Source organism: Lissotriton helveticus, chromosome 9 (genome assembly GCF_964261635.1).
Source record: "Lissotriton helveticus chromosome 9, aLisHel1.1, whole genome shotgun sequence".
Taxonomy (NCBI): domain Eukaryota; kingdom Metazoa; phylum Chordata; class Amphibia; order Caudata; family Salamandridae; genus Lissotriton; species Lissotriton helveticus.
The window spans coordinates 503,869,563-503,889,054 of record NC_136070.1 but is presented as its reverse complement, the minus strand read 5'-3'; the positions used below and the strand labels follow the sequence as shown (position 1 = coordinate 503,889,054).

The window sequence follows — 19,492 nt, the reverse complement described above, 5'->3', positions numbered from 1 at the left end:
TATTCAATCTATGGAATGGCACTAACATAGACCTTTGCAATTCACTAGTTACACTCAATCAAGTGGATGAAAGAATTCAATTTACCCATGAAATTCAATAGCACTCTATTACCTTTCTGGAAGTCGGAATTACAAAAACCTTGACTGGGTTGGAAACAGACATATACAGAAAAAACACGGACAGAAGCAATACACTGTACTCCACCAGTTTCCATCAGGAATATTTGAAACGTCATCTCCCATATTCACAATTGCTTAGGGTAAAAAGGATTGTATCAAATACAGATACAGCTACAGTAAGGTTAGACAGTATGTTACAGAGATTTAGAGATCGAGGATATCCGGAATCCACACTTAACCTTGCCAAAACACGTTGTCAAAAAATAAAATGTGATGCGTTATTACACATAACACCCACTTCTACGAATAACGGGATGGTTGTAGTTTCTACATTTTGAACGATGAGCAGTTCCTACAAAAGGATAATCAAACGTCATTAGACAATTCTCAAATTGGAACAGGATTTAAAAAAATTGTTTGAATCACCACCTATCTTTGCCTACAGGAGAGGCAACACTTTGGAGAAATCCTGATGAACCCACCAATTCAGATTGACCAACAAGAGTACAAAGGGACGATACCACGTTGGAACTGTAACAACTGCCACAATATCATTCCCGGGTCTAGCATCAAACATCCAATGAAGGGCCATAAAATCAAGTTAAAAATAACAGCTTCCTGTGACACTTCTAATGTAGTTTATTTACTGAAATGTCCCTGTGGAAAAGTATGTGTTGGGAAGACCGAGAGAAAAATTAAAGTTAGATTAAAGAAACACAAAAGCAACATTAGGACAAAACAACTGAAATCTACAGTTACCAGTCACTTTTTGGAAGTGCAACATAACATGAGTCAATTAAATTTTCTAATACTGGAAGTAGTTGAAAAAACTGAAGGAAGTGACAATCACAACCATTTGTTACAGCGTGAAAACTTTTGCATAAAGAATCTCAACTCACTTAAACCACACGGAATGAATGATCGCATGGAATTTCTATGTTATTTGTAACTTCTTGGTCCCCGCTTAATCCTAAAACATCTTGTTCTACTATCCCTTAGATGTTGTACTGTTCATAATTGCCACCTATGGATACTTATGAGTAATGACGCGTTTACTTAGTGATAACACTTACTGTTTTTTATCAATTGAGTACTCACTCAACAATTGCTTTCAGATTTGAATGTTTGGATATTATGACACATCGTTCATCATCATCATACATTCATCACTATATATTTATCATAGATTCTTCATACATCTATTTAATGAGTTACAGTCTTAATTATGGTATTTATGTTACTTTTTGTCTTTATACTCTTGGGTTCTTGTTTAAATTTTCTAGTTTCCTTGTCTGTTCAACCACTCAACCAACATGGCCACCACCTTTTCACTAAGATCACGTACAACGCGCCACTAGCCCTACTTTCACTCAGCAGCTATACGCATTTTAAATAGCATGCTGGGTGTTATGTCAGTAACACAGGCGGAGTCTTGAAGCACGCGCATTTAGACCTTCCGAGTAAGTACACACCTCCTGTTTTACCATTGAATTTGCTATCTATTCACCAGGATCTTTTCTCACTTTTCGTTTAATTGCTATATGTTCGTTTATGAACAATATTTTCATTAGTTCAGCTGGACTTTCCCCGCTTTTGGCTTAATCGTTATATTCCTGCTCATTCACCATGTTGCGTTAACGTATTACACTTGTCGTTTTCAATTCCTACGATGCACAACTTTCTCTTTTTGTTAACACAGATCCTACTAAACCACCCCTGGTCATTTTTCTTTTTAGCGCTTGACACTCACAGAACTACTCTCTGAACATTTACATTTGTAATTTCTAGCTTGTTAATCGCTTTTTCACAACAGACTCCAGGACAATTAATACTTCCTGGCTACTGTTATTTTTGTTTAATTTCTACTTAACCAGTTTACGCACCCTGGTGGTTATTTTCTTTCCAATGCTAGACACTCACAGAAGCACTCTTTGATTTTTATTTCGAGCTTTCTTCGTGTTTTTGTTTCGGACTTCAAAGTAATCTATACCTGTTGGCTATAGTCACTCAGGTTTCAATTTGAATTGATTTACGCACCTTGGTGGTTGGCTCTACTCTATAAGCACTACAGTGTGATTTAAATCACTGATAATGAATGCAACTTTTTAGTTTTACGTTGGTTTCCTCATTGTTATTGTGTTTTACCTTTACATTTGCAGATCCTAACCCCTGATGAATGCCCGAAATGCATTGGAAAAACAAAAAATTGAGAAAAGCTAATCCATGTGATTGATTAAGCATATTGTCGCAATGCATTCTGGGTATTGCATACTGGATTGTAACCAGGACTTTGCTTCATTAATGAATTTAAACTTGTGAAAATACAACAAGTAATACATTCAATCAATGAATGGATAATTTGGATTACTGTCATCCTTTTGAATGAACTAACATTTCTAAGTCATTTTCAAGGATCAGATTGGGGCCTAGGGGGACATACCCCTTGTTAGGGGGTGCTATTGATTGGTAAGAATTGACTTTGACAGTGTAGGGGTAAGGGGCTCATGCACCTGTACCCTCACCACTGGTATAGCGCATCCAGCTAGATGGGTGGCTTACCTATGCCAGGGCAGAGGATTATAGGCATGGCACACAGGGATGGCTATACGAAAGGGAGTTGTCGCTTGCACACCACGAGGTATACAAAATTAATCCTAAATGTAGTAGAAAAAATATGTGAAAAAATTAATCAAACTGACGTGTGCTGCCCGGTGTCAAAGGGCTGCTAGTCCCTGAAGGTAACGTGAGGATGTGTGGTGATTCAAGACAGAGTGCCTTGAATGGACCATGTGCACAGCTGTAAAAAGATACTCTGTGTCAAATTTTACCTAGAGTTTACCTAATCTCATGCAATGTAACATGAACACAATTTTCTCTCAATGATGTCGCAATTAATTATCATTTACTTTCGATGAAATGAGAATTTAAACATCATTAGATCTATACTGATACATTTGTCATTACTTCATGACAATTAATATGTGAAAGACATATGATAATCAAAACATTATAGCAATGTCAACATGGTAAGTGGCGATTGATGACCTTCTGCCCAATTCATTTCGGGACCTCTTGTTCCTTCCTCAGGGGCCACTGTGGATAAAGATTTGAACATATGTCACAATAGTGTGGCAAACATACAGAGCAATATGCACCAACATTATACAAATACAAAAAGTTTGTGAAGCCTTCCAATGCCAGCGTCACCCTCAGGAGCTACATAACCACAGTAGAGGAATGGAGACATGTACACCGTGGTTACAAGTGCACATGTGCACTGGAGTCGACAAAGTGTAGAACAGGCAAACGCGGTTGTGTACTGTCAATAACACAAGGTAAATGTGAAAGTGATCTCTCCCAGGAGTCCCTCAGAGTGCATGAATCGAGAAAGGTAGTGAAGAGATGTGTAAAAATCACCCAAAGAGAGAAAACGCAGGTGCTGAACAAGAAAAACGAACCTTGAAGCTATAGGGCGTTTAATTCAAAGGGAAAAAGAGATACTGTATGCCCTGTGTAACATGGACTGTCCTTGAACTTCTAAAACACAAAAAGTGTGATCGTCAACACTCAGGACAAGGAAAAGATTAGTGTGTTCCGAAAAGGAAAGAAAATGCTGGTACCTGGAAGTGCAAAGGTACACACATACACTGTGGTAAACACTGGCCGCCTATAATACAGAAGTTGCGAGATAAGTATCTGGATATCCTGGTCAATTAAACGACTGATGTACACAATAATAATAATAATAATAATAATAAAGGGGCTTGTAAAGCGCCTGGTGACGCCATCCCGGCGTGTCCCCGCGCTGTGGAAGAAGAGTCAAGAGACCGGAAAGGAGATTACAGGGAAAACAGATGAGTTTTCAGAAGCTTTCTAAAGGTAGCTTCAGAGTCAGCTAGTCTGATGCTCATCGGGAGCTGGTTCCACTCTTTGGCTGCCATTACACGAAAGGAGCGGCCTCCCATTCTGGCTTTTTTTACACGGGGAATTTTCAGCAGACCTGTTCCCCCAGACCGGAGAGTTCTAGTGGGTTCATAGGGGATAGCTAGGTCGGTCAAGTAGGGAGGGGCAGAATGAGCGAGGATCCTGTAGCACATAAGGAGGGCTTTAAATAGGACTCTCTTCTTTATAGATAGCCAGTGCAAGGTGGCAAGGGCAGGTTTAGAGGCCGCTCTTTTAGGAAGTCTAAGGACTAGGCGTGCAGCGGTATTCTGGAGCACTTGAAGTCTCCTTATGTTTTTCTGCGTTGTTCCGAGCAAGAGCACATTGCCATAGTCCATCCTCGAGGTCACAAGAGCTTGGGTCATAGTGCGCCTTGCTTCAAGAGGAAGGAGATCAAGGGTGCGATTTAAGGTCTTCATAACACCAAAGCACTTCCCCACCATTTTGTGCACATGGCTGTCGAAGGAAAGTCTGGGATCAATCCAGATCCCCAGGTTTTTGGCTGATTGGCATGGGGTGGGTAATGGACCCAGACAAGATGGCCACCACTCCTTGGTCCAACTCGTGTCCTTGCCACCAATCACCAGAACCTCCGTTTTGGAGCCATTGAGTTTCAGGCAGTGTTGGTTCATCCAGCCTGCCAATGCCTGCATGCAAGTTTTAAAGTTGTCGGCTGCCCTGCAGGGTGATTGGGTCAAGGAGATGAGAAGTTGGGTATCATCGGCATATGAAACTAGTTCAATGCCGAACGATTGGACCACAACAGCCAGAGGAGCCAAGTAAAGATTGAACAGGGTAGGGCTCAGGGCAGAGCCCTGAGGAACCCCCTGTTCTAGAGGTATGCTATCAGAGAGGTGTACGCCTCTCTGAAACTGGAAGCAGCGGCCGTTGAGAAATGCTTTCAACCAGCCCAGTGCTTCTTGGGTGACCCCGGCTTTGTTCAGACACTGCAGCAGGATGGAATGTGCTACAGTGTCGAACGCGGCACTGAGGTCTAGCATAATTAGTGCCATAGTCTGGCCCTGATCAGCACCCGCCCGTAGGGTTTCAGTTGCTCTCAGCAGGGCAGTTTCTGTGGAGTATCCAGCCCTAAAACCAGATTGAGAAATATGGAAAGCGTCATTAGACTCAAGGTGAGCCATAAGTTGTTTATTCGCTATTTTCTCGGCTACTTTCGCCAGATAAGGTAGCAGCGAGATGGGCCGTAAGTTCTCGAGGGTGTCTTGACTGACATTAGGCTTTTTCTTTATTGGAAGAACAATAGCTTTCTTCCATTCCACAGGGAGAGTGGCCGAGGCAAAGGATAACTGAAGGATATGCCTGAAATGAGGTTCTAAGACTTCAAGGCTGGCTGCCAGAATCTTCGGGGGGCAGGGTCCCTGGGAGAGCCAGAATTAATGCTTTTACAGATACTGGTTAAATTAGGAGTCGGAGGGACCGAGAAGCAGTTTAGGCAAGTTCTAGCATGAGTAATCTCAGCGTCCTCCATGAAGTCAGAACCAGAGGGTGGCTCGGTTGAGAAGTTGGCATAGATGTTTGTAATTTTGCTGGCAAAGTATGTGGCGATGTTATTACACGTATCGACTGAGTCATTCAGAGCAATACTCTCGTTGGATACCACAGATATTTCCTTAAAGATTTTAAAGAGCTCCTTTGAAGAGTTTTCCGCTTCTCCAATGCGGAATTTGTAGTGGAGGGCTTTAGCGGAGCGAATGAGTTTGTAGTAGCGCGCTTGGGCTTCTTTATAGTGTTTTTTAGCTATAGGGCAGAATTTGGTGCGCCATTCGCGTTCCAATTACAAACCTGCAGTATAGTTGTGTAAGATCCTGTGGGTGACACTGGCATTGGATGGCTTCACAAACTTTTTGAATTTGTATAATATTGGTGCATATTGCTCTGTATGTTTGCCACACTAGTGTGACATATATTCAAATCTTTATCCGAAGTGGCCCCTGAGGTAGGAACAATAAGTCCCGAAATGCATTGGGCCAAAGGTCATCAATCGCTACTTTCCAAGTTGACATTGCTATAATGTTTTGATTATGATATGTCTTTCACGTATTGATTGTCATGAAGTGATGACAAATGTATCAGCATAGATCTAATGATCTTTACATTCTCATTTCATCGGAAGTAAATGATAATGAATTGCGACATCATTGAGAGATCATTGTGTTCGTGTTACATTGCATGAGATTAGGTAAACTCTAGTTAAAATTTGACACAGTTAGAGTATTTTTTTAAAGCTGTGCACACAGGGATGGCTGCCATATCGACTCTTCACTTTGTTCTGTGTCAGAACATGCAACCTGCAATGGCAGTGTTTGCAGCCACGGCCCGTGGAGGGAGTTTTGGTGGGGCAGAAAGGCGGAGCGGGGGAGGGGCAGGGTGGGGCGTGCTAAAAACCGGAATATGGATAATTGGAGGTAAGTCAACAATTTAATTATTTAAAGGAATTTAGTAGCGTGCGCTGCATCGCATTTTACGATGCAGGGCGCGCTACGAAATTCGTTTCATTTATTAAATAAAACTTCTCTGTGGTGGACCAGGCGATCCTCCCAGGTGAAACTAAGGCATCAATATCATTCAGGTGTGCTGCACTAAAGCCTTCCAAACTTGCAAGTACTATGTTCACCAACCTCTAGAAGGTAGCAGGTTTATTTTTCACTCCAAAGGGCATCACCTTAAACTGAAAGCGGCTGTCAGGCGTTGAAAAAGCAGACCTCTTCTTGGCTCCTGATGTGAGGGCTATCTGCCAATAACCTGAAGTCAGAACAAAGGTGCTTGGTTATTTTGCAGCCCCAAACTTATGTATGACCACATCTGCTCTTGTAATGGGGTGAGCATCAGTCTTGGTGACTGCATTTCAAGTGTGGTAGTCCCCGCAGAATCGCATCACTGGCTTTTCTGCCTTGGGATTTGGCTTAGGCACCAGAAATATTGGGCTAGCCCATGGACTACCAGAGGGCTCAATCACTCCCTACTCTAGCATCTTTGCAACCTCAGCTTTATTGCCAGATTAGACCTGGTCTGACAACCTGTACATTTTGCTTTTAACAGGTAAACCGTCACCAGTGTCCATATCATGGGTCCACCATGTTGTCAAACCTGGGGGTAAGGAGTTCAGCAAACTGACTGAGCAAGTTGTAGCAGTCTTTTTGCTGTTGCTGTGTTAAGGTGGAAGAGAGGACTACTCCATCCACTGACCCATCTTTGACATTGGTAGACAGTCGATCAGGGAGAGGTTCATCCTCCTCTTCTCCATCATCTGTCACCATGAGCATAGTGATGTCTGTTCTGTCATAATGGATCTTGAGTCTATTAACGTGTATCACCCTATAGGGATGTCTGCAGGTTTTTAATCCACCAGATATGCAACTTCTCCCTTCTTCTCTAAGATGGGGTAAGGCCCAGTCCACTTGTCTTGAAGAGCTCTAGGACCCATACCAGTTGTCCAGGTTTGTCCTCCACCATAGAAGAAGTCTGCCGACAGCACTGCTTGACATGCTCCTGACTGTCCATCTCCAATTGTGCGTGCTTTTTTCCTGTATTCAGCCATTCTGGAGAGAAGGCCTAATACATAGTCCAAAAAATGTCTAGGTTGGTCTGTTTGAGAGGTCTCTCCCAGCCTTCCCTCAACAAACTTAAAGTCCCCCCTTACAGGGTGTTCAAAGAGTAATTCAAATAATCTGAAAACGACTCCCTTCTGCAGAATCTTCATATATGCAAATAGTATGCATGGTAGGAAAATATACTAACCCATTTGAGTTTCCCAGAGAACCCATAATCATGCCTTTCATGGTCTTGTTGAACCTCTCCACAAGACCATATCCTTGGGGATGGTAGGGGACAGTGAACTTATAAGTCACTCCACACTCATCCCACATTAGTTTCAGCTAGGCAGGCATGTAGTCTGTGCCTCTATCTTAGATTACCTTTTTGGGAACCCAACCCTGGTAAAAATACTAAATAGGGCTCTAGCTAATGCAGGGGCAATATTGTCCTAAGGGGATTTGCTTCCAGAGGTCTGGTAGCATTGTCCACTACCACCAAGATACACCTACTGTCAGAGGCAGTATCTGGGTCTAGGGGACCAACAATGTAAGTCTCTAAACTCCTAAAGGAGTCCCCAACACAGGCAGTGCTTTGAGGGGAGCCGTTGGTTAACTGCCTGCATTGCCACTGACCTGACAGGTGACACAGGACCGACAAAACTCCTTGACTTTTCTGACATCTAGAGCCAGTAGACCTTTTTGGACCAGCTTGCCCCGGTCCTTAATCTGCTCCGCATGTCCAGCTAAGGTAATGTCATGGGCCAGGTTAAAGGGGAATTCTCTGTACTGTTGGAGGACCACCACTCTCCTGGTTGCACCTGGTTTGGGGTCCCTTGCCTCGCTGTTCATAATTCCCTCCTCCCAGTACACAGCATGGGTTCCAGTGACATCACCTTCTTCTTGTGTGACAGCCAGCTGTCTCAGGCCTTGAAGCCTTCAAGAGTGAGTCATGTCTTTTTTCCCTGGCTAAAGTCCTTTCTGGAGGGACCACCTTCTCTTTGGAGTTCTGTCAGATCAGGCAAGTCTCTCAAAGAAGCACCCTCCAGTTAAGGCACCAGGCACTCTCCTGAGGGTTAAGCTCCTCCAGGGTCTGGGGACATTTGGAAGTCACCTTGCCAGACTACCTACACTTTCTCTTGGTACTAGTACTTTGAGCAATTTTTCCAGGCTCCAAAGTATCTTGACTTTCTCTTAAGGCCTTCTGTGCTCTAGTTGAGCCACATTCCCAGTCAGGGAGACTCAGTATTGCTGCATGAGTCCTTCTCTCCACCTCTGCCCAGGCAGACATTTCAAGGTTGTTGCCCAGCAGACACTCCACCAAGATGGCAGGGGACAAAGCTACTTTCTTAAAGCGAGTATCCCCCTCCCTACTCAAAGACTATCACAGCTATGGGATGAGTATTTGGAACATTGTCAGAGTTGGCTATCTGATGCATCTCATCAAGAATGATCTGACCTGTGGAAACCAGCTTAGCCATAACCATGATGATGCTGGCAGCTGTATCCCTCAAGGCCTGAACTTCAGTCCCACTGATTCTTTGTTACTGCCTGCATGTTACCATGCTGGCAGGCCAGTGGGTCAAAGATTCAATTTCCTTCAGCCCCATAGAAAGTAGAATGGCTTCAGTAGAACCCCTTCAATCCAAGAGACAACTTCCACCCTATTCCTATACTGACAAAGCCCTTGGTTCTTGCCACTAGTGGGTGATATTTGGTGAATGCAGAATCTCCCCTCTTGTGCCCTTGCTGTTTACAGTCGTAGCACACCCCAGCTTTTGTTGGGTCATAGTTTGTTCCCAGGTACTCCCTCCCATTTCATGGGGATATGGCTCTGGGTTCCTCTTCTTGGGAATCTTTGGGGGTTTCTTTGAGGTTTTCTGTCTTTTTAAACTTGGCCCCATCTTTCCCCTGAAAGGTTGCCTGTCCTCCTTTCTTGTGGACATTACCTTGAGCCAGCCACGGCCCGTGGATGGAGTTGCGGTGGGGCAGAGAGGCGGGGCAGGGAAGGGGCAGGGTGGGGGGTGCTAAAAACCGGAATATGGATAATTGGACGTTTTATCAATTAAATTGTTTACTTACCTCCAATTATCCATATGCCGGTTTTTAGCACCCCCCCATCCTGCCCCTCCCCTGCCTCTCTGCCCCACTGCAACTCCCGCCACGAGCCGTGGCTGCCTTGAGACTTTTTGCGCACCCACTCATCAGCCATCTTCCCCAGCTCTCTAGGGAAAGCTTAGAGTCTACCAGATGCCAGGGTACTTCTCTGAGGTACAATTCATCAGAATGTGCTCTTTTACCACCAAACTGTAAAGCCCCTCTTAGTTATACACCCTGTTACCTTTAATCCATCTGTCCAGTGACTTCACAAAGGTATCTACAAAGTCCACCCATGACTGAGGTGACCACTTGAGTGTGTTCCTGAACTTTTCAGGACCGGGCCTCAAGATCGTTTGATTCTGATTGCTCATGTGCATCAAGGAAATTGAGGGAAGCATTAGGTATCAAACCAAGGAACCTTGGTTTAGTAAAGGCCTGTAGTAATCAGTAAAAAGCCAAACTAGCAAGACGTAAGGCTGAGCTGAGGAAGGAGGCCTGGAGCAAGCTCAGTGAGGCAAGCACCCTAAAGAATACCTCCTAGTTTTGGAGCATCGTAAATAGCCCTTTTTTGGCAGTAGATGTTGCAAACGCTCTCAATGCTCACATTACAGAGGATGAATGGGTAAATCACTTAGAGGAAATGTTTCAGTGCCCATTATCTGTGAGTACACCCTGCAGAGTGGGAGAAGGGAAACCTGCTTTAATAAACACCGACGAGGAATTAAGGAAGGGCATAGTGGGGTTGTCCAGAAATAAGGCACCAGAATCTGACGGGATTCCGCCTGATTTCTATATCTCCATTCCGAAGCTGTGGGTCCCAGCTCTCACTCCAATTATTAATGCAGCTGTTTTTAAAAAGGTAACGGAGATAGCACCCATTGTTGCAGGCCAATCTCTCTGCTAGATTCAGTGGTTAAGGTGGTTCAACGTATTTTATTCGACAGGTTGACCAGCTGGGCCGATGAAAATAATATCCTGCAGATCTTCAATATGGATTCCGTCAGGGACGGTCAACAGTGAACCAATATATAAACCCGTTAATGATTCTTAAGAAGTACACAGTTGGCCGCTCTTGTACCATCCAACTGGCCTTTATGGACCTGTCTTCTGCGTTCGATCATGTTAACAGAAGCAAGCTTTGCCAAACTTTGTCAGCCATTGGGGTGGATAGAGATATCGTCCTCTTTTTATGAAATTCCCACAGGGAGATGAAGGCAGAGGTACATTATACCAAAGATCTAAAGGTCACTCAACAGTTTCCAATCCAGCGACGGGTCTGGCAGGGTTGTTTACTGGCCCCTTTTTTGTTTAACATTTACATCAACAACCTGCAGAAGGTACTAGTGGAGTCCAAGGTAGACTACTCCCAAGTGGGTAAGGACGGTCTGCCAAGATTACTGTACGCTGACGACGCCATCCTGTCCCCAGACCGCGAGGGGGCTGAAAATGCTGCTCCACTCCTTTGTTCAATTCATGGAAGATCAGGATCTGTTGGTCAACAACTCCAAATCATATGTGATGCAGGTGGGATCTAGTGCAAGAAAGTCTTTCACCTTCAAGGTTGGGGCCATTCTACTCCCAAAGACTTGTGGTTTTTCCTATCTAGAGGTTTTGTTAGATGCTAACATGAACTGGTGGCCTTTAAAAAGCAGAAACAAAGGGGATTTTTCATAGGCAAATGCTGCTATTTTTGACTTTGCCTCTTGATTGGGAATGAGACCGATCTGGCTCTTTTGCAGATTGATAGGGCCAAGTGCATTGCTATGGTAGTGTATGGTAGTGAAATAAGGGGTTATATTGCTTATGACGATCTACAAATAGCCAAAAACAACTTTTTGAGGCGGCATTTAAGCATTCCCAGGGCACCTCTACTTTCGTATTAAACAAAGAGCGTGGCATGGCCCATCTTTCTGATCTGTTAGCCTTTCACCCCCTTTTCACTTTGGATTAAAATCTGGCTTTGCAATGTGACCGCTTTAAACGGACAGATTTTATAGGATTGAATGGCGCTTGACCATGCTCATCATATCCCTTGGCTCAACTATATAAAGGAGTGTTTGACGAGCCTCGGTAGAGCAGATTTATTCTCTAACACGGAATCAATTAGTTTGCAGGACTTGGGCTGGGTAAAGGAGGCCTTTTGTAGACAGCGGCTATCAGATAGGGAAGATTTGGAGCTAAGGAAGCCCAGAGTACGTAGATTTACCATTTTGAAAACAACACATTTCACTGAACTATATTTCTTAGGGTTTTCAAGCACTTATGATCGTTTTTTATTGACTAGGTTCCGTTTTTACCTCTGTCATCTCCTTCTTGCCCATCCACACGGGCGGACTAAGGGTCAGATCCTGTCGCACTGTAGCTGCGACAGTAAATCACCACAGGGTATGCTCCACTTTTTATTGTTTTGTAGTTATTATGAGCACCAGAGGAAGATTTGTATCATCCTTTTCTTACAAAAGGTACATTTTAGCCAGGTGCGTCCTGCTTTTACCTTTTTATTATTTGCTTTCAGGTAACACTCTATTTTATGCTCTTAGCCTTTTAAAGACTGCTGTTCGGCTTAGATCCAGCTGTGATTAATAGTTGAGGGTGTGTCATGGATGGATATGATGTGATTCTGGTACCCCCTTTTTGTTTTGTATTCAATTTTTACGCATCTTTTTAATTTATTTTTAAATGTTAAGTATATTTACCGAAGCTGTATTACATGTGGCAGACAATTTATACTAATGGCTTTTTTGTATACATTTTTTTAGTTTGACATATGTATTTTTTGCAAAAGCCGAATAATGTTGTGTTGTTGTTGTTGTGTACTCTAGCACCAATTTCCTAACATTGCAAAAATGATCCCTCCCTTATCAGCACAATAGAATGTCAGAGTAATTTCAAGTTCCCTTTTCGTGAGCCCAGACAGTGCATCGAAGCAATACACAGCCTCTTAATCTAGAGTATTCAACAGTATAAGTCCTGTCTAATGTTCTTCCATTCTTTAATGCGAAATAAAAGAATCATTATACTATCTGAACTATAACTGACCAAAGTAATTAATTACATTTTTTTTAAAAACTTTATGATCATTAGATAAACCTAGATTTTATGCACATACTTGTCTTTTTCTGTACTTTCCTGGCAACTTTGGAGTTTACCCTGTAAATAGTCTTCATGCTTCTTAAACACCAGGCATGTTGGCTTCCATCTAAGGAGCAATTTAAAAAAATCTGTTACAGCAAACACAAGCTTTTTCATGGTAAGCAAATATAAATTAATGACAATTATGATAACAACATTCCAAGATTGAGCTTATGGATACGGGTAAAGCTTTTAGTAAAGAATGTCACCTTTCATCAAGAGATGTTTAATAATAATCTGTTATTTACATATCAATCTTATCGAATGCACTTTACTTGGAACTCAAATTTACAATTATTTAAATTATTACTCATGCTGACCTCTGAAGGATGAAAAGCTGGGTGGACCTTGCTTACATTCTAACCTGAAGATCATGCAGAGGTGTCAACATTTTCTTAAGTTTGCATTCATATAGTGGGAGTGTACAAAGTTGTAAAAATTTTCCCATTCAGTGTCAGAAATCTTATGTAAAGCTTGCACAACTTGGGGAAGTTTAATAAAAACATGATTAAGCATCTGCTAAATGTAGGCGTACAGGAGAAAAACATCACCATTGATGTCATCATTTATTTTATTTGTATTTGTGGATGTTTTCTATGACATCATGTGGGAAGTTGTAAGTAATGTATTTTATGGATGTAATAGCAGTGTAGTTCGCCATCACTGCCAAATGTCCTTATGCTCTGGTTTAGCATTATAACCTTCCTGTCACTGAAATTTTTAAGGTACGCTTTTTTGCTAATATTTGAAGTCTGTGGTCTTAGAAGAGAACTATAATTTCCCTTAATGGAACATTATGTGTTGGAGTTTTTGTTAGGATATAGTTGATCTAGTGTTTAGAATGAGCTCTCATCCATGAACACTTTGCTGGTTGGACATGGTCTGTGTTTTTTTTTTTAATTTTCCCAAAAAATGATAACAGATTGCCCACCACACACATGTGAAAACTAATTGTAGCAATTCAATCTTGTGATTCATTTTTAGTTCAAATCTATTTAGCTATTTCTTTCATGCATGACGGTGAAGATTCTTAAGAGAGTAGTTTAAACAGTAAAGACCGCTGCTGGTATCCCCTATCGCTGCCTTGCTACTCCAGAACAATCTGCCCAAAGCCTTCCAGAATGAATCTTATGTGCATTTTTACATTTTGGCGATGGTTTTGTGTAGATGTATCAAACATGGGCAATGTTATTAGTAATCAAAACAGCCAGTTCACTGATTGGGTGTTATGTGATTCGAATGAAAGGATTTATCAGATCTGGGTCAGTCAGTGAACCTCTTCGCATTACTCAAAGATAAAGGGAACATACTGACCCAAAACGCCCCACACAATTTGCATTTTTAACACACTAGCAAAAACACAATGGGTTTGGGGAGTGTCAGATTGATCTATATACAATGGATACTTTTTACTAGTATTCCGTCACCTTCCCTTTTTAATATTAAAGAATGCATCTAAGGATTGATATAGTGATGACTCATAATGTGCCCATCATAAGCAGCATTGAGGCACAATATAGTTTAATAATAACACTACAGTGAGCATCTTGAGAAAAAGAATGGAAAACTGTTGGGCTGCAAGTAGAGAAAGATACAGTAAGAACAGCATTCACACTACTAAAGTGCCAAATAAATTGGTGTAGCCCTAACCATTCAGCGCTGAACGTATTTGCCATTTCCCTCAGAGCTGCACCTTACCTGACAGAAAAGAGGGCATACACTTTTGTGGCAGCCCATCGGCTTGGTTCTAGGAATACAGTGTTACACAATAGTGCCTTGGTGGCATCTGAGTTGAGTGCAAGGACCCAGGAGGGTCAAATACAAACTCTTATATAAAAGAATGTCCTACCTAACTACTATCAAACCCGGGTTCACTCTGAGATAGGCATGGAGGCTGTTGTGGCCACTGTTGAGGATGACTGTAGAATGATCACAGAAAGTAGCTTTGACTTGCACTGATTTTACAAGATCTGTCAGCTGTAATCAACCACTGTCTTCTGATTGCTTTATCCAGGATCCCAACTTGAAACTGACAATCATTTACCTCCAACTAGAGCCTGTGTGTTTCACTTGAGCTGTAAAATGTCTGTTGGGGGGGGGATGCAGTAAGGGGCCTCTCTGTATCACCTTGCTATCTACTCAATATTTGTTCCCCCTGCAACATAAATTCAGCTTTATGTTTTACCTATATTCCAACTATTCACAGACTCTTTCAATTTCAACATTCAAGATCAAAATCAGACTGATAACTCATTCCTCCCTCAGGCATTAAAGGCATCAAGATGGTGAATGATCATAAACTAACATGCTTAAATCCTCAAAGACTGAGATTCTAACAGTAAGTAATCTCCTTTCTTGGAGGTGTAGTATTTGACCTAACTAATGGGTTACCCTTGTGGTGAGAATTCTCAGGACGCTTCTTGCTTCTGATATATGTCACTAGGTCATAGCAACATTCAAGGCCTCTTTTAGTCATCTCAGGGTCCTGTGTAGGCTATTTTCTCCCTTTTATACTGTTCCATAAAATTGTTGTGATTTTTTCCTTTATCCAGTAGTATATGTATTTTGACAATTCCGTCTATCTCAGCCTCCAAAAACCACTCCGAATAGAATTCAATAGATCCAAAAAGAAAAAGGACAATTTTTGCTTTGAACACATCACAGCCAAACTTGCCAAGTTCAGTAGCAGTAGGTTCCTGCCCAGAATGGAATTCGTTTATAAATCTGCATGCTTTAGGCATCACATTTTAATGAGTTAGGTCTAGTCATTTTGAAGAGGAAACTGATTCAGTATAACCCTTCCCGTAACTTGTGATCTCTCTTCAAATGCCAATTGGTTGATCCCATATTCAACTACTGTAAACAGTGAGACAGACCATTCACAATTCAAATCACACTTGTTTTCCAAAAAAGTACACCACAAAACCAACTGTAATATAAATGTCTCTACTCTTCAGAAGAATAACAGAATGCATACATGCATTCTTGCCACTGTACATAATATCAGACTAACAGCAAAATACGGATATTTAAAAGCACATAAATCCAAAATATATTCAACGTGACATGTGGCAATACTGTAGATTTTGACACAATGAAGATAGTTGTAGTATCACCCTAAAAAAACACCATAAAAACGATAGACATTCCCAATCTTGGTGACCCGAGGGCTCTATGTGAAGTGCTCCCAGCATCTGTGTTAGCAGCTAAATAGAGTTGCAGAAGACCCCAGATATTTTTTGGTCACAGTGCTGGCCGCTGGAAGATAGCTAAGTTTCTGCCCTATCACTCAAAATTTCTAACCCTAAAACAATACTTTAGATGGCAATGGATTCCAACACATTGTAGGAGCCTCTCTTCCCTTAGATCATGGGTGCTCACAAACTTTCTCTCGGGGGCCAAATTTACAGTGTGGTTTGTGTCCGAGGGCCGCACCGGTGGGGGCGGGGTCAGTGGGGGAGGGGGCGGGGCTAGAGCATCAAAAAAAACTGTGACCATGAGGGTGAACACAGGTCCCTGCAGCAGAGGCCTTCATCCACTGAGCTACCAGACCCGGCATACACACCTCTCTCTGTCTCTCTCTCTTTCTCTCTCTCTCTACCTCTCTCTGTCTCCCTCCCTCTCTCTATCTCTCCCTCTCTGCCTTCCTCCCTCCACCCCTCTATCTCCCTCTCTCCCTCCCCGGTCTCCCTCTGTCTCACTCACTCTGACTGTCTCACTCCCTCTCACTCCCTCTTTCTCCCTAATTCTGACTGTCTCACTCCCTCTCCCTCTCTCCTTCCCTATCCCTCCCTCTCCTTCTCCCTCCCTCTCCCTCCCTCTTCCTCCCTCTCCCTTTAATTTCCTCTCCTTCCCTGCCTCACGCTCACTCTCCTCGCCTTCCCCTCACTCCCCTTCCCCTATTCCCCTCTCCCTCCCTCCCCTTCCCTCACCCTCACTCCCTCCCCTTCCCTCTCCCTCCCTCACTCCCCTTCCCTCCCTCCCTCACTCCCCTTCCCACACTCCCCTTCCCTCTCTCCCTCTCTCACTCCCCTCTCTCCCTCCCTCACTCCCCTTCCCTCCATCCCTCACTCCCCTTCCCACACTCCCCTTCCCTCTCTCCCTCTCTCACTCCCTCACTCGCCTTCCCTCTCACCCTCCCTCACTCCCCTTCCCTCCCTCCCTCACTCCCCTTCCCTCTCTCCCTCTCTCCCCTTCCCCTTCCCTCACTCCCTTCCCTCCCTCCCTTCCCTCACTCCCTCACTCCTTTCCCTCATTCCCTCACTCCCCTTCCCTCACTACCTTCCCTCACTCCCCTTCCCTCACTCCCTTCCCTCACTCCTTTCCCTCACTCCTTCCCTCATTCCCCTTCCCTCACTCCCTTCCCTCACTCCCCTTCCCCCACTCCCTCATTCCTTCCCTCACTCCCCTTCCCTCCTTCCCCTTCTCTCACTCCCTTCCCTCACTCCCTCACTCCGCTTCCCTCACTCCCTCCCTTATCCCCTCCCTCACTCCCTTCCCTCACTCCCCTTCCCTCACTCCTTCTCTCATTCCCTTCCCTCACTCCCTCCCTCATCCCCTCCCTCACTCCCTTCCCTCACTCCCTCCCTCACCCCCTTCCCTCACTCCCTCCCTCACTCCCTTCCCTCACTCCCCTTCCCTCACTCCCTCACCTCACTTCCTCCCTCACCCCCTTCCCTCACTCCCTCCCCTCACTTCCTCCCTCACCCCCTTCCCTCACTCCCTCCCTCACTCCCCTTCCCTCACTCTGTCGCCCTCCTCCCTCTGTCGCCCTCCTCCCTCTGTCTGTCTCCCTTTCTCTGTTTCCATGCCTCGGTCTCCCTTTCCCTCCCTCTCCCTCTGTCGCTGTCCCTCTACCTCCCTCTGTCATCTCACCCTGCCTGTGTGTCACCGGGCTGAGACAGCTTCCCCAGCGCGCACAGACACACAGCCTCACCCGAGCACTTCACAGGTCTTTATAAAGACCATTTGCATGTGAATGGGGCCTCCTCCTCTTAGCGCCCCTGCAGCTCCATTCTGGCCTCGCCGGAATGAATGGCCCGGCCCCCACAGAGCAACAGAGTGTATGCAGACACTCTTTGAAAACACGGGTACGATGTCTCATGGTCCGCAGGCCGCCACGAAAGGCTTGCCGGGCCGCTGCCGGCCCGCTGGCCGTACTATGAGTACCCGTGCCTTAGATGGAAGCACGGCCAATGCCATACGTTTCCTCACTATTCCAGAAACATCAGCCACAGAAATCAAAATGGCCATCATCAGAGACATCACCAAGAGACAGTCAGTGAAAGCAAAGATGGTTCTCAATAATTGCTTCCAGTAGAAGCAGAAGGCTAGACAGTAACATTCTGCATGTGTGAAGGAGACCATGTATGTAATACACTGTGTGGCTGAAGTTAACAGCTTACCTGCTAGATGAACCGCTTACTTCCCCTGCAGTACTGCTACATTGCAGAGAACATGAACAGTTTGTCCACCGCAGTGCTAAAAAAATCCTTCTGGCACAAGCACCAGAAGGGTTTTCTTTTTTTTTAAATTATTTAGGAACGCATGAGAAGAACTTCCCTTGTGTCTTCAGATGATTATTGTTTGATTCTGTGACTACCTTTCACCCCACAACATTTAACTTTACCTAGAGAGAAACAGATGAAAACTGTGTTCACATGATGTCAATGTGCTATAACTGTGGTCTCTGCGTGGTCCATGGGTTCTGGTCTCAGGTATAAGGTTCAGCCACAAAAGTGGGGCACTCTATTTATCAGAAGTGTGAGAATACAAATGTATCAAACAATCAAACATTTCTTCTTATCAATCGAATTTCTATTCATTTTACACTTCTAAATGTAAGTCAATATGCAAGAAAGAACACATTTTGTAAAATGCCCTCTGAACCACTTGATGGTATGGGCAAATCCAAATTCAAAGATGTACAAGTCATTACTATTCTTAAAATTAGTATTTTGGACACATAAAAAAATGAATAGGTTTCCTTCATATCCATTTTAATTCATTTGACTTTACAATAGGAACTGCTGCATGTTTAGTACACAATGAAAAATCATTATACGCTAAAACTCAGTTATTAGCTTAGGATATTTTATGTTTTTGGTCATTCAACAAAAACTATATATTCGTGCAACTTGAATGGTTTTGATGTATGTATTGGTGTATAACTTTTGGAAATCAACCATCAACAAAAAAAATTATAGCTGAAAACCTTGTCAAGTATTCCCATTTTTACGACTAAGGGCATGATTATGATTTTGGTCGGAGTTGCCTCCGACCAAGATCTCTGCAGTTTCGAAACCGACCGACCGACCTCGGGTCGGCAGTCCGAAACCGTAATTTTGATGCAACCATACATGGTGCGGTTACAAACTCCAATTTCCCTATGAGAGCTTGTGCAGCAGTCATAAATCCACTGCACCACAAGCTCCCATAGAGAAATGGGAGATTTTGTTAATCCCTGTACCTCCTGGCATGCACCTCAGGCGGTGCAGGGATTAACAGGAGGCACCTATAGTGCTCACATAGGCCACCAACTAGAAACTGCTGAGGCAAGGGGGCCCTGCTAGGGGCCTAAAAAGTAGCTTTCTGACAGGCTTTTCATGTCAGAAAGCCCAACATGAAAAGCCTGTGGGAAACCGACA

General features: G+C 43.7%; 1 protein-coding gene across 1 annotated transcript in view; it reads right to left on the bottom strand.

Moving 5' to 3' along the window:
• Positions 1–19,492, bottom strand: part of C9H14orf39 (chromosome 9 C14orf39 homolog) — a 1,496,166-nt gene that overhangs the window by 1,020,844 nt on the left and 455,830 nt on the right. The window contains exon 6 of the mRNA XM_078660343.1: positions 12,823–12,912. Coding sequence (XP_078516469.1) covers positions 12,823–12,912 — 90 coding nt within the window. The remainder of the gene's footprint in view (positions 1–12,822; positions 12,913–19,492) is intronic.